Raw genomic sequence first — 15,517 nt, 5'->3', positions numbered from 1 at the left:
AGTACCGGATGTGCTTTTAGCCCATGTCATCATGCAAAACATGTCTGGTAGTATGACGGCGACAGTCACAGCAGTTGGCTTAAAGCACAGAGATCTGGGACCAGGGTAAGACAATGTTGTCTTGATTAAAAGATCAATGTTTATAAATGCGTCATAGTAGTTCACCAGTAGGCGTTGTTATTACCCACGTCTCCGCTGCACATTTTTGATTGAAAGCAAAATAAACTCCAACAGGAAATGCATTCCACAAGTAAAATTCCCACAACAGACCACTGACTGGCTGTAGTAGATGCGTCAATTCTGCTTGTAGAATGTTGTGATAGACAACCAAAGTTCAATATGTTGCTGATTCAATCATCGTGCCACACAAACTGAGGTCAGTTCTACACTTGTATGTACAAATGTATTTATGTAAATGTAACAAGCTTTGTATGTAAATGTGTGTGTGTGTGTGTGTTTTACTGGACTCTGTGTCTTAAATGTGTCACATCTGAATATTATCCAAATCAACACAGTGCAGGGCTGCATCACCATGGCGACACACAGGTTGGGCAGGCTCAATTCGCTTAGGCCCCGCCCGTCAATCTGTCAACCCTTGGGGCGTGGAGTGGTAGGGGGAAGGGAGTGGGGGGAAGAGGGGAGTGGTAGTGGGAAGAGAGTGGGGGGGGGAGGAGGAGGGAGAGGTAAGATAGAGAGAGGAGAGGGAGTGGGTAGGTGAGGGGAGGAGGTATGGTGAGGGGAAGGGGATGTCTATTGGGACCTGGAGCATCCTCCAAGCTTTATACATGATCATAAACACTTCTATAAAAATAAAGAAAAAACACTTCAGGACACAATAACAAACTCTGTTGCTAGAAATAATAGCTCAAGTCTGCAGACTCACGTTGCATCCTCTTTCAGTCAGAAAACAATATCCGCGATAGTGCACATATTTCAGTGCCTTTTTGAGGAATTGCAAAAACAGCAGTTCACACAACAACAAAGCGTCTTTTTTCCCCTGCACGCTGTTTAACCACAGCTTTAAACAAAACCGAATCCATTTTCAGCCCACTTCATCGTACCAACACAGACATAGGCTGTGTATGATCACATAAATTAACATAATACTCCTACATCTACTCCTAATACTATAATTTTCCCTACCTAATAACATCTCGTCATATATGACATAGGCGAAATGCTCTCACCCACTGTGTCTCTCTTACTCTTTTGACTGTCCCTTCCCATGTTCCTATCACTGTTTGTAAATGGGTTAGATGTTAAATCATAGCCAGGCTTGTTTGTGAACATGATTTAGAGAGAGGATTTGGAGGGCTGGTAAAAGTCTCTGAGGCTTCAGTGTTGTAGTACAGCATTTCCATGTTCAATCCAGATCGTTTGTGCTTGGAGGGAGAAATAAAGCAATGTTCCAGTTCCCAGTAGGCCTGGAGAGAGGGTTGATGGCAGACCTACTATAAGGCAGAGCTCTTCTGAGAGAGAGAAAGACAGCTCTTCTGAGAGAGAGAAAGACAGCTCTTCTGAGAGAGGTCAAGGCAGAGCTCTTCTGAGAAAGGTCAAGGCAGATTCCACCTGAGAGAGATCAAGGCAGAACTCTTCTGAGAGAGGTCAAGGCAGAGCTCTTCTGAGAGAGTTCAAGGCAGAAGTCTTCTGAGAGAGAGAGAGAGAAAGACAGCTCTTCTGAGAGAGATTAAGGCAGAGTGCACCAGAGAGAGAGGGTAAAGAGGAGTTTAGCTGAGAGAGGGCAAGGCAGAGTTACGAAAAGGCAGAGCCGTTCTGAGAGAGGGCAGAGTACAGCTACAGCAAGTCAGAGCAAGGGGCAGACGGAGCTTATTTCAGAGGTAGCTGAGGCAAATAAGGCTGCACGACCTTTAGTGTCCTGGCCCTTGGGGACAAGTTCTGTAATGAGTCAGAGAGAAAGGGAGAGAGAGGAGAGCATATTCACGCTAGTTCCAAGTCTGGTTACAAGGGACTTAAAGCCATAATACAGAATTTGTGAAGCCGTTTTTTTATTCATAAATTCATTGCCATTTAGTCTCACACAGCCTACAAGATGTATTGTTCTGCTGCTCTTTTTTGTAAATGTGTAAATTTGTTATTGCTATTTAGTAAATTTCTTGTCAATATTTGCTATTTGTTTTTTTATGTCCATGCACCAACCTCACCAAGTCAATTTCCTGTATGTGCAAATATACTTGGCCAAATAAAAGAATTCTGATTCTGATGATATATACCCAAATTCTTCAAAGAATATTACTCGTATATGTCTCATGAGCTTAATACAGCCAGAGAATATATATTCAGGAGAACTCCCTCTCCCACAAAACATTATATTTAGAACCAGCAAGAGAGGGGGAAAAGCAGCAAAATAAACCACATGATACTGACAACTAATAATGAAGCTAATTCCATTTTTAATACCATCACTTTGAAGTCAAATTAATGTTCAATCCATGACTTTGTGGTGGAACTTATTTTTTTCCTGTCGAAGTATGCAGCAGAGACGGCCACTGCTTTATTATTAGTTGTAAGTGTCATGTGGAGTTTATTTGGGTGCTTTCTGGACAGGCTGAAGTTGTAGCCCCTGTCTACTTGCAGTAGCATTGTGGCTCATGAGGGAAAACGCTATCGGGCGAATGCCCTCCATATGAAAGACACCACAGACACGCTCCAAAATACTACCCATGGATCGACACCACTGCTGGTAAGTATAATACATTCAAAAATCCTGAAGCAACCTATAATGTAGTCCATACATGCAAACACACTGACAAACATACAGAGAAACACACACACACTACATTAAAGCTGCTTTCCCTGTAGGAATCGGCAGTGGTTTTCCATGGAGGTTTCCCATTCAGTTTCCACTTCAATTAGACATTAGGTAACAGATCAGACCTCAGAGCTTACAGCAGCATACCCATAACTAGATGGTTTAGAGGTATACTTTGCATATGAAACCTGTAACAAGGTAACATTTGATAAAATACTGGTGTTTTTTTTTTGTTTTTAATAATCTAAGAGCAGAGCACACACAGGGAAGAGGAGAGGAGCGGGGGCAGGGGGTTTGGAAAGCCTCCTTTGCCATGACTTTCATCAGCAGGCACACGGCTCCCATTCCTTTGTCCCCGTTCTTCCCTCTCTCTTTTACGGAATTGTAACCTGTAACCATGCCAACAGTGACTGCTAGCTGTCAGTTGTTGCCATGGTGGCAGCGCATGCTATAATTGCCGTGAAATGGGCTACGGTGTGAGGCTGACACGCTGCTCTTCCCTGAGTGAACCCACGGTTCTCTGGCATCTCTGAAATTGAGGTAGCCGCGGATCCGGCTTCACCCTGGGGATGGACGGACACTGAGTAAGGGTGAAGGAGTGAATAGTGAAGGATGACAGTCTCTTTGTCTCCCCTGTTTTAGTATACGGAATAAAGACCAACTCTATATTTCCAGGAGGAGGCAAGGGAACACTAACATTGCCTAAACAGAGAGTGCCCTCCCACCCTCCTGCGTCGCAGTCCGTTTGGATCAATAACACATTAGGCCATACCCTTACTCTGCTGACGGCTTATTCTGCCTTGGTGTTTTATGGCGGTACTGTGCAAACAGGGAGATGTACGGCCCATGCCTAGCCCTAGCTCCTCCCTCTACCCTATGGAAGGTGTTTACCATAGAGATCTCTTAGGAAATACAGCACACAGGACACTATGGAAATGAAGCAGGACACCATATGGATGTGTCGTGGGTCACCCCTCCTCTATGTATAGCAGACTACGAATAACACACAGACAACATAGGACAAAATATTACACAGGCACAAACTCCCACACACACCTTGGTCACTGTGTCGTGACCACATACATAATAGTCTGCATTCATACCACATATCACACGTGTATTTTTCCACTGTACAAAGCAATCTAGGATAGGCCTACTCTTCCAATACCAGGACCGAGAGGCACCAAAGCATCCTCGTTATCCCGAAATATGGTGGATACAACTTCTCTGTGCTGTAAGGCACGCCACCCGCACGCACGCCACCCACACGCACGCACGCACCAGCTGTTTGTTCACCCACTATTGCTAATAACATGCCCACAACCGCTCTCTTCATTCAAAGCGCCCGCCACCCAATGCCTATCCTGGGGTATTCAGAAATCCCACGCGTCTGAGAAGCTATCGAAATTACAAAAAGGTTAAAGAAAGCCCCAAAGCCCTAAAATAAAGAAACTAGTGTATTTGGTGGACATTGGCCGCTAACCGTATTCCCTACCTAATCCTATTTATAATGATCATGTTTGAGCTGGAAACAGTCAGAGTAAATATTCCCGCACCGGGGAAATCCTGCCTTGCTTCTAAAGCTGATGTAATAGCAGAGCGCTAGTTCTAATACCGTCTTAAAGAAGATCAAATAAAATATGATTATGTTGTGTATACAAGCCTCATAGATATCCTAAAGACAAGCTTAAATCTACTTACTTTAAAAGTGAGATGATATGTTTTGACAAAAGGGAAGGGGAAACAGTGAGGCAGAGGCTAATATTCTACCGCAGAATAAGAAGTCTACTCCTGGTACAAAAACCTATCCAGTTAGCCAAAGGACAGTCCACTCCTGGTACATAGACCTATCCAGTTAGCCAAAGGACAGTCTACTCCTGGTACATAGACCTCTCCAGTTAGCCAAAGGACAGTCTACTCCTGGTACAAAAACCTCTCCAGTTAGCCAAAGGACAGTCTACTCCTGGAACAAAAATCTACAGCACAGTAAACAGGACAGTCTAGCCATGAAGGTGCTAATTGGGTATTCGCTGGGTTAGAAAAGCAAAGTGAAATATAGATTATAATAACATGGATTTCATTCCACAGCAGAGTGACCAAGTCATTATCTATGGTCATGAACCCCCACAAAAAAACGAGAATCCATTTGCCTGAAATGCTGCCGCAGCAGATTCAGAGACGCTGAAGAAGGTTATAGCCAGATGGTTTGTGTGCAGTGTGCTCTTTTTTTTGTGGACAAGTTGCCGTGATTATGAACAGAATCAAATGAGCGCTGGCCTTTTCCTTTTCCGGCATCACTTCGTAACTCTCTCGTCTCAGTAAGGCCCTGCAGTACACTTTCCTGTGTACACAGGCCCAGGGTTCAAATTACCGTTTTGAAATGGTAGTTATTACGAGAGGGTGAGGGCTCTGATTTGTTATGGTATGGTTGAGCCCCCCCCATGAGCCCGAACCGTGCACAGGCCCCCCTCTCTCCCAGGATGGAGTGAGCGGAAGAACAAAAAAGGAGAAAGAAATGGAGGGAGAGGTCAATTGTTGTGAGTGAAACAGTGTTGCAGAGTGATTCATGACTGTTCGGTACATGTCTGCTGGAGTAAGTGATTGGTTTTTCTGTAGGCATCTTGATGGAGCTCTCCACTGAGCTGTAGAGTGTTAATAACAGTGGTGTACTTCTGGGCTTTCCATCATCTTCTGACTACGAGGTTTCGCTCCACATCAAGCACACACACCAACATCAAGCGCACACACACGGCATGCACACACTCCAAACGGAACCCTCTTGTGTGGACTGACGTAAGTGAGATAGCTATACTAGTATTAGAGAAAGAGCTTTTCTGAGGATATCTGTCAGCTGCAGAAGCAGCGGCTCATTCTCCTCTGCTTTGATGGGGACCAGAGCAATTGATTGATTGTTGGCTGTGTGTGTATTCTTCCTCGCTTCACTGAGGGCACAATGGTAAGACAGCCTTGGTGGGTGATTCCACCATTGTAGGCTGATGACGGTCGTTCCTGCATGTCGGATAACGGCTGCTCTTTTCCCACTGCGGCAATTCACAACGACAGGCCAATATCTATTCTAGATGCAATACACTCAGGTGAAGGCTGACGGTTAAAGGGGGGGGGGGGGGGGGGGGGTCAGCACAGAGCATCCATCTCGACTCCTTCTATGTCTCCCTCTCTCATGCTCTCTCCTCCCCCCGTCTGACTAGTTAATGGACACTAGTATACTGGTGCACAAGGATATTAGTAGATTTAATTAGTAGTAGTAGTAGATAAGTGTACCTGTGTTACAGAGTACCAGTGTGCAAGTGCATTGGTGTGTACCAGTGTATTAGAGTACCAGCATGTGAGTGTACCAGTTACCATACAATATTTACAATATTAAAAGGCAAAGATCACAAAAAACACATTAGCGTGACTTCTGGACACATAGAAAATGACTCCCTGCTCACAACGAACCTCCCGTAGGCTTTACGTTTGCGCCTATCCTTGTCAAGATACCACAAAATATTTTCCCCTGCATGTTTTCTCACGTGTCTAAGTTGGATTGGTCTTTCACTTCATCAGCAGCTAATTATGACTGGTGTTAAGAGGAATGATTGTATCATTAACATATCCTCTGCACAGACACTGAACAGTGAGTAATAGATGAGTAGAAAAGTGAATCAGCTCTGTTCTCCTCAGGACAGCACGCACGCACACATGAGGGTGGGGGGGGGGGGGGACAAAGGCAGGGGTAGGGGTGGTGGTGGAGGTCGTGTTAGGGAAGGGGGGCAACACTAGTCTGTAAATTACTTTCTAAAGAAATATCTCTACGGGAGTCATCCACTGACGGAAAGCGGAGATGACGCACGCACGGACCCACACAATTCAGTCAGAGACAACAGACCGGTGAGTCACCTTTCACCTGATGCGCCATCCATTTTCAGCATGCTTAACCAAAGTGCATAAAGGGGGAAGTCGTTGCAGACAGTGGATGTTGAGGGTTTGAGGTTTGAATTGAACATGTGCTGTAGACATGAAGCCACAATCTGTAATTCGTGACGTTTTTGATATATCCCCATTAATTCCTGAAGAACAGGCTATTACTTATATAAGCCTCATGAGGTTAATATACCTGTCTTCAGCCACCATAATCCAAAATATAAGGCTCTTTTACCCCAATGTTTACAACAACAACAGGAACATATACACTAAACAAACACAAAATATGTTTAAATTCCCATGTTGATGTCACAGACTGTCAGGCCTTGTATCCAGAGTCTATGAATGTGAGAGTGGTAACGTTAGTGGCCCATGGTTTTGGTTGTTTTTTGAATTACAGATTGTGACTTTAAAGGCAACTGTGGCAAATACCCAGAGAATTTTTAAGGAGCAAACTGAAAGGATATTCTCAGGCAATGAACAGATATGAGGGGAGGAATAAACCCTGTGTTACCCAGGGCGTGGATTCTTCTGGGCTATAGGGGGGGGGGGGGGTAAGAGAGAGAGAGAGAGAGCGAGACGGGCACAGAGAACAGTGCTGCTCTGAGAGAGCTTATTCCATTATATACTGTACATCAACTAAAGAATGCACTTGTTAGCTAGAATTTTATGACAAGCCAAGGAGGCGAGACGCTTCTTCTGTTATTTCCCTGGGGGGGGAGGTAAAGGCGGGGGGGGGGGGGGGGGCAGGGGGAGAGGAAGAGAGGTGGACAAAAGCAGGAGTAGTGATGGTGGTGGAGGATGCATTAGGGAAGCGGGGCAACACTACTCGGTTGTATTCTTAAATTACTTTTATTTATTACATTTATAAATAAATGTCTCTATGGGAGTGTGATGGACAGCGGAGATGACAAGGTTCTGCGTGTCCCCGTTCTTTACGGACACACACGCACTATGCTGTCCATACTACGCATCTCGTCCGTTAAGCCAATAAGAAAAGAGGAAGCGGTCGTGCCTCTGTTAGTTAACACCCGAATTCCATGGATAAAATCAGATAGTGTCTTAATATGTTGTTTTCACAGACTAGTGTGGCCAGCACCGTATTGCTACACTCTCTATTAAAGACCTGTCATGTCCCTCTCTCCCTGTCATTTAAAAATCACTTCACCGACTTCCTCAACTTGCTTCTTAAAAGAAGTGCTGGCCATCTAATGCACACGGGTGATGTTCAGTTCTACATCAGAATCTCCATACAATCACGTGCCAAGAAGTGCTTTTTTTAGAAACCACTCTAATCGAATGAATCGCACATTTCCAACAAAAAAAAGAGAAAAAAACATCAAATCCCTGCGGGCGTTGCATATTCTTGAGTTTCTCTCCTCTTTGTATGCGAGCTTTAGACCTTCATTTCGTTCCAGTTAAACTTGTTTCTTTATCATCTTTGACAATAGAAATGATAAGGGAATGGGTTATGAGAAAAGAGAATATCATTAGTATGGTAATCAGAATAATAGTTATTTGCATCAGGCACAGAGCGATCACGCACACAGGTCTCTGCGGCTGGCGCATGCACACACACACACACACACAGACACAGACACAGACACAGACACAGACACAGACACACACACACACACACACACACACACACACACACACACACACACACACACACACACACAGACACACACAGACACACACAGACACACACACAGACACACACACAGTGGCAGAGTAGCACATTGTTGGAGTGGGAGGCTGACTCAACCAAACCCAACACAGACACGGATGATGAAAAAACCTACAGTCCCCTCAGAACAATCAAACATCTCCGGGAACCATAGTGTGTTAACTGCTTACCTCTCACTTCTACCCAACCTCCTCTATAACTCCCAGGTCTCCCTCCTAGGTATGACCTGAGATTGGACAGTCAATTACAAGGCTGTCTGCAGTAGGCAAATGGACAGTTGTGGCCTGAGGAGAAGCCAGCTAAGCCTTTTCCCTCTGAGAGCCCCATAAAACACTGTAACAGTCCTGCATGTACATGTAGGGCCAGTGTACACTCCAGTGCATTGGCCCTGGCAAACACACTGGACTCAACATAGGGGAAATCTCTCATCTGCCATACTAAGCTACCTCTGTATCTGCATAGGCCTGCCTGCTTAGCCACAGCAACTGGTTAACAAAGACTCACTGCACATCAGTAAAGTGAATCTGAAGACGATGCTCTCTGTTGATAAAATCTGAGGTCTGTCTGTCTGTCTGTAACTCTTTCTACTGTAAACCTTCTACTAGGCTGACCCAATCCTACAGGGCACTTACTATAACTATATTACGCCAACTATAATCATCCTACAAAGGTAGAGAGTCACCTAGGGATGGAGGGAGGAGGGCTGCCAGTGGGGGGGGGGCTTAATTTGAATTTGAATATGAATCATTATGTCGATTATATTGATCACTGTCATTGTTCAATTGTCATCAAAATCAATGCAGATCTTAAATGTCATTGCATTCCTGCTAAGCTGACTTAGGGTGAATACAGACAGAGGTTGCTGCTCCCTCATACAAAACAACCCACAGCAATGGAAACCAAGTCAGGGGAGACTCTGGGGAGCAGTTGTTGAATGCTATCTGCTAGCACAATAGCCCTAATAATATGTATAAGCAACTGTGGTGGAGGTTACAAACGGCTTGTAGCTGAATTCAGAATTTCTCAGTGATCCCAAATTACCTTTACTAGAATAATTCTAGTATACAGTAATAATGAGGGAGCAGCTTTCAAATAGGGTTAGTCTGGATAAGTGCTTTAATTGGACATCACAGCATATGACTATGGTCAAGTCCCCAGTACTGTGGCAAAGTTGCTCCCAGCAGTAGTCTCTCGAGGCTTGAGGGTGCAAGCCCCACCCCAGCCTATTCTACCCCATCATCCCTCTTATCTGGCTCCCTCTCTTCCTACTGTCTCAATAAATGTTCTTTTTAGTTGTTGTTTTTTTAAGAACCCAGTACTACCCACCTGTTTTACTCCAACGCCACGTTAATACAAATGGGTCACTTATCATTATGTACTATAGAAAACTGCCAAATGTGGTTGAAAGTTGCCATTACACAGCTCATCTAGTACCTCATGACCAGGGATGCAGTGAGGAATAAAGGCCTGTAGCCTGAGCGTCATTTACGTACCTTTGTAGCATTTACCAACCGTTTACACTGAATCACAGCATTTATTTTTTTAAACATTCTACCACGACATCCCTGCTTATGGCCCGAACAGTAATTCAGGGTGGAAGGCAGCTACCTTATCCTTAAATCCCTTTTTCGTCCAAGCGTGAAAACATTTCACAAGGGGACGACAAATCCTCTCATTTCAAGACTGAAAGGGTTTGAGAGGAAAGCTGGCTCAGGTAAAGCCTCTCGTCTGGGCACACCAAGATCCAGCAGCTTTAACTGATATCTGATCAGGACAATACTTGGATTTGGAACTTGTGGCTATGAGACATAGAGCACGGCACTAGTTCCCCTATGAATTGTGTTATACAATGGTTTCAATCCACCACTAAATTAATCTGTCGATGCTTCTACAGTAAAATGTTCCTCAACTGACAGTAGCCAGGGTCAATTAAGTAAAATGACATGAAGAGTCCATTTCAGTACAACATTACTATTGAGTCAGTTGGATTACTAGACCACAACAATCAACACCAATATGTTTTTGTTGACCTTCCATCCTGTATCATGGAAAGGTAGTTAAATGTTCTGAAGAGACAGTCATTTGTCCTGTGCCGTTCATTGTTTCATGGTCATTTTGATTTTTGTATTTTTTATTAAGGAACTATTAAGAGCCTAACACTAACAGCTAAAAACTGCACAGGCCTAAGAAATTTGGCGATTTTTTTATCTATTGCTTTCTACAAAGGTTTTATGAATTGTATCAAAATGGAAGAGTTGTGAATGCAGAGGCAACAACAGGCATGCACCACTGTGTGTGTGTGTGTGTGTGAGAGAACTCTTACCTTGCGGCCATCGCTGGCATGGCAGTTGACGTTTAGTGGAGTGAGCAAGGCCATGAGCTTCTCTTCATTCCCACTCCTGCAGCAAAGCAGCCAAGAAAAGAGGGGAGAAAAAAACAGAAAAAAAACACACACCATGCCCTGCATTAGACAACCGAGTGAGCAGGAGAGATAGAAAAACAATGAAACAGGGGGGGGAAGAGGGATGGATGGAGTCGTATCATCAACAGAAAAAGGAGGATAACAAAGGAAATTGCAAGGAGAGTACAAAGCTTGCCCTGGGAGTTTTCAGTTTTCTTCAAAAATGGACCAAAACTAAAGTGCATTGTATCTGCAGTCAAAAACAGGCGGCCAGGCCTGTGCTGACACTGCTGTGTCATAGTGGTCATGTCAACAGATATGTTCTCTCTGTGGTGCCATAGGCTTGGCATGGCTGTGTCGTGGTTGTTATTAGTAGTCTCTCTTGCCAACACTCACAGGCTCTAGCTATGGCAAACTTTGTGCATTGAATGGCTATAGAGCAGCCAAGTCCATGTACTGACTGAGGTTGAAGAACCAATCAGACATTTAAAAAAACGAGTGGAGCAGGTGCAGTTTGGGGGAGGAGTTTCCCTGGTCTTGGGCACCACTGATTGGAGACACTGGATTTGGGGTGCAAAAACAGTTCTCTCAGCTAAGTGGATCAGACTTTTTTGTGACGGTAACAGAGAAGTCTTCTAGACAGCTGAGTCAGCACCACACACACACACACAGACACACACCAGGTCAAGAACACAGGACACATTGAGCAGAGACTTGGGACATAAGTTTGGACACACAACAACTATGAGCCAGAGCCACAGGGGTAGGGGATGGACCTGTGTGGAGCCATTCATAGGGTAGACTGTACGTAAGGCTCTTGGCCTCGGTATGGATAAATAAGGCGCTGAAATCAGTAGAGCAGCCATGCTACTCTCATGTTACTGCTCATCTAGTCCTCTTGTCTCATCTCCCTCTGGCTGGTACCAGTCACCCTGTTACCCCTCTTTGCTTGATGCCAGTGTGCAAGTCTTTATTGTTGGCACGCTCCAGCAGTTGATCTATTGGGGTTGTCCACTGTCCTCTCTGTTGTTTGCCTGGTGCACAGGCATCGGAGGCAGAGCCAGGATGTGTTACCATAGCAGCGTCCAGTCAGTGCCGTTACCCGGACCACAACGCTAAAAGACCATCGGAGAGAAGGGAAGAGGAAGAAAGGGAGCTTTCTTCTCTTCCTCTTTTCTCAGTCGCAGTGTATCTAGCTTTGCCAAATTCCCTTCAGTCAAGATGCATTCATAGCCGGTGGCTTTCCTCAGCTCCTCTCTCATCCCCTCCTTCCGCCGGGTAGAGAAGGCTAAAACAAGAGCTCCTTCATTTGGATGCAAACAACATCCCAGGGTTTATTACAGAGGGGGAGGCCACAGGATTAAAGCTAGGAAATGTGTGTGCGTGCGTGTGTTTGTGTGTAGGCCGAGTTTCATCTTCATGATTACCAGAGTACTAAAATTGAGATCATGCTGGTGAAAATCTGCAGTCGTTTGTCAATCAGCTCTCATGAGACCCTGAAGACAGTGGCGTCTCGACAGCAGAGTGATCAGAGTGATGGCTTCAATCCAGGGCTCAGCACAGGGAGTTGTTATGGACATAGCGGTACATTATTCTCCATGGCAAGAACCTCTGATCATGGTTCAATACGCACAACTGTCATACTGATAATGAGGGCAGAGCTTTTACAGTTCATCTTCCGTGTGTTCAAAGTAGAAAAAAAAAAAACTTCAGAATGCTGTGCTTGCTCCCTGCCTTTCTTCCCAGGAGCATATTCTGATTCAGTCATCAAACATCAAAAGCCATTTCTTGTAAGGTTTGGTGCTGGGGGCTAAACTCTAGGCCGCGGCCTGTACATAGAGGCAGCCGTTACAGTGTAATGAGCTCAGTGTGAAAGACATGCCTTACTCTGCATGACATGCTGTGCGGCTTGAAGCAGTCTTCTGAACTTCACAGTCGCAACTGGGGTAGCCGTGGTGGGGAGGAAGCTGTCAGGGGACAGACAGCCATTGTGGGGCAGCCATAGGGGGGGAAGCTAATGTGGGGATGACCAGCCATTGTGGGGCAGCTATAATGAACAGGAAAGTGTTTGACAACCAGCCATTGTGGGGAGGGAAACTGCCATTGAGGATCATCTAAGACTCCTTGCCAGACATTGTGAATCAGCTAAAGTGGGGGAGAGAATTATTAAGGGGGTCTTCGGCCATTGTGGGGGAGCCCCGGCCCTTCATTTGTCAAGACAACATTGAGAAATCCTCTCAAGTTTGTTGTGACATGACAGGAGTTCCCACAGGGCCGAGAAGTGCACAAGAACCTTTCGGAACACAGAGCAGACACACAATATATTGGAGCTGCTCATGCGAGGAGGACATGACAGGAGGCGGTAGATGAGGACATTGTCAGTCCCACTCTCTTTTTCCCAAGGTGTACCTTGACAGGGATCGTCGTACCAACCCCGACAGGACCAAACGACAATCATCCCCCACGTCGGCAACGGTGTTATGACATAACAGGCACTGAGAGGATAAACCTCTCGGATACACAGCTGTCTCTGCATCAAGGAGGGTCAGAAAAGCCCTTGTTATATTAACCATATAATCCCCTCTGCTTCCACCGTGGCTCTGTTGCGCTAGCCAGCTGCTGCACCAGGCCCTCCGTCGGCCTATTCAACTCTGTTGGTGTGTTGGGATGTGTGTGTGTGATCGCTGAAGACATCGCAGTCCTGCCATCCACACCACTGGAACTGACAATGACCCTCACACACAGTCACACACTCACACGCAGCCGCAGTCTCACACACACACAGTCTCTCACACACACAGTCTCACACACACACACACACACACACACACACACACACACTCCACGTGCACATCCCTTCACAATAACAACCCCTCACCATGCACCAGCATCCCAGCCCACATGACAAGCGCCTTCACAACACCAGCCTGACAAGACTGTGAGGGGGAGGAGAAAAAAGAAGGGATAGAGAGAGAACAGAGGAGGGAGAGAGCTGGTGGGAGGAGGACAGCTAAAGCTTGTACTCACCTAGCCGCCTCCAGGAGCTCGTCCTTCTTGTATTCACCTAAATGGTTGCAGAAAATCATAATGTCAGAGACAGGCTGGGAGAGAGGCGCACAGCAGCAGCAGAGAGCCAGAGTCGCCGAGAGAGGAGCAGCAAACGCCACAAAGAGAAAACGAGACACACACACACACCATGTAAACACACACTCGCTCACACACACAGCAGCGCAGAGCACCCACACTGAGATAAGAGCGTGCCTCAATGCCTGCTTCTCTCTCTCTCTCTCTCACTCTCTCTCTCTGTCTCTCACTCTCTCTTTTGCTCTTTCTTTCTTTCTCTCTCTCTCTTGTTCTCTCCCCCTCCCTCTCCTCTCTGTGTTTGGGTAGCGTAGCTCAGTGCACAACCCTCCGGCTGATGTTGCCGTGACGTTGCGCTGCCCATGGACTCGGCATCATCATTGTCTTGGAAACGGCCGGTAAATTGACGCATATCCTCCTGCCATTCTCAAATTAAATGCCTCTCCCATTATCCGACCAATGCCATGCCAACATCTCTCTCTCTCTCTCTCTCTCTCTCTGTGTCTCTCTCTCTGTACGAGTGGACCGGTTGCCGTGATAACAGAAGGGAAATGGATATCATGGAGAGGTGTGATCCCACCCCTCTCCCTCCCCCTCCCCTAACAGCCCTGCCCCGCCGTTACAGTCACAACAACTCCCCCTCCCCCCTCCATCGCCATCCCCCCACATGTGCTTTCTCTGGAGTGGGAGAGAGAGACGGGGGTGGGGGGGAGGGTACAGGGAAGAGAGAGAGAGGGGGAATATTTGGGGACAGGGAGTAAGAAAAGATATAGAGGTGAAGAGACAGAGGGGGAAAAGGGCAGGATGTAGGAAGAAGAATGCAAAATAGACAGTATACTTGCATTTGACACAATATGTCTGGGGGGTGGAGGTGTGTGTGTTTGTGTGGGGGGAGTCCTTTGTTTTGCAGATGGATTCAGATGCATGGGTATGCTGCTGATCTCACACACAAGTGATCAAACAACCCTTCTTATACCACATACACACACCCCAATACCAAACACACACACTTTCCCCAACACAACACACACGCAAACATTCCCCATCCCACGTTCCCAGTGGTGATGCCCCCACACTGTGTGTTGAGCTGGACCCCAGAGTGCAGTTAATGGATGCCATAAATTACATAAATGATTGTGTTTGTCCTGTGGCGGGGACGGGGGGACGGGGGGGGGGGACGTGTGTGTGTGTGTGTGCACGCATGCTCAAACAGTCAGTATAAAAACCATCATCAACCTCATCAGAGACATGGAGTGTTATCATCCATCTTTGCAAGAGTGCAGTGTCTGCCTCTGATGTGAGTGATGTGTGTGTAGATCATCTGAACAGATATGACAGTCAGGATGGCAAGTGAAAAGAAAGAAAAAAAAAAAAAGAAAAGAAAAAAAACAGATGGCATGGCAGAAATCACCGGGGCTTCAGAGACCGTTAACTAACAGTCTGGCTATACTGGCAAGCTGCACATAATGCCATCTGATTCCCTGTTACACAAAACCAGTAGGCTCTCTATGCCTGCCGAGAATTTTCATGGCAAAATTGTGGCAGCACAATATAATTTTGAGGCATTAAGAGAAAGTCATTACCCAACATAAAAATACCCCTTGTCTGTAAAATAGTTTGTTCAAGGTTGTGTGTGTGTGTGTGTGTGTGT

The 15,517-nt window shown here is 45.9% G+C and overlaps 1 protein-coding gene across 2 annotated transcripts in view; it reads right to left on the bottom strand.

Moving 5' to 3' along the window:
• The window catches only part of tnksa (tankyrase, TRF1-interacting ankyrin-related ADP-ribose polymerase a), a 64,750-nt gene that overhangs the window by 26,339 nt on the left and 22,894 nt on the right, over window positions 1-15,517 (bottom strand). For both annotated transcript variants that reach the window (XM_083669494.1, XM_083669495.1), the window contains 2 exons: window positions 13,813-13,849; window positions 10,708-10,783 (listed from right to left, as the gene is read on the bottom strand). In XM_083669494.1, the coding sequence (XP_083525620.1) occupies window positions 10,708-10,783; window positions 13,813-13,849 (113 nt within the window). The remainder of the gene's footprint in view (window positions 1-10,707; window positions 10,784-13,812; window positions 13,850-15,517) is intronic.

The sequence above is a fragment of the Argentina silus genome (genome assembly GCF_951799395.1).
Source record: "Argentina silus genome assembly, chromosome: 5".
NCBI classification, from domain to species: domain Eukaryota; kingdom Metazoa; phylum Chordata; class Actinopteri; order Argentiniformes; family Argentinidae; genus Argentina; species Argentina silus.
This window is presented reverse-complemented; position numbering and strand designations above follow the sequence as displayed.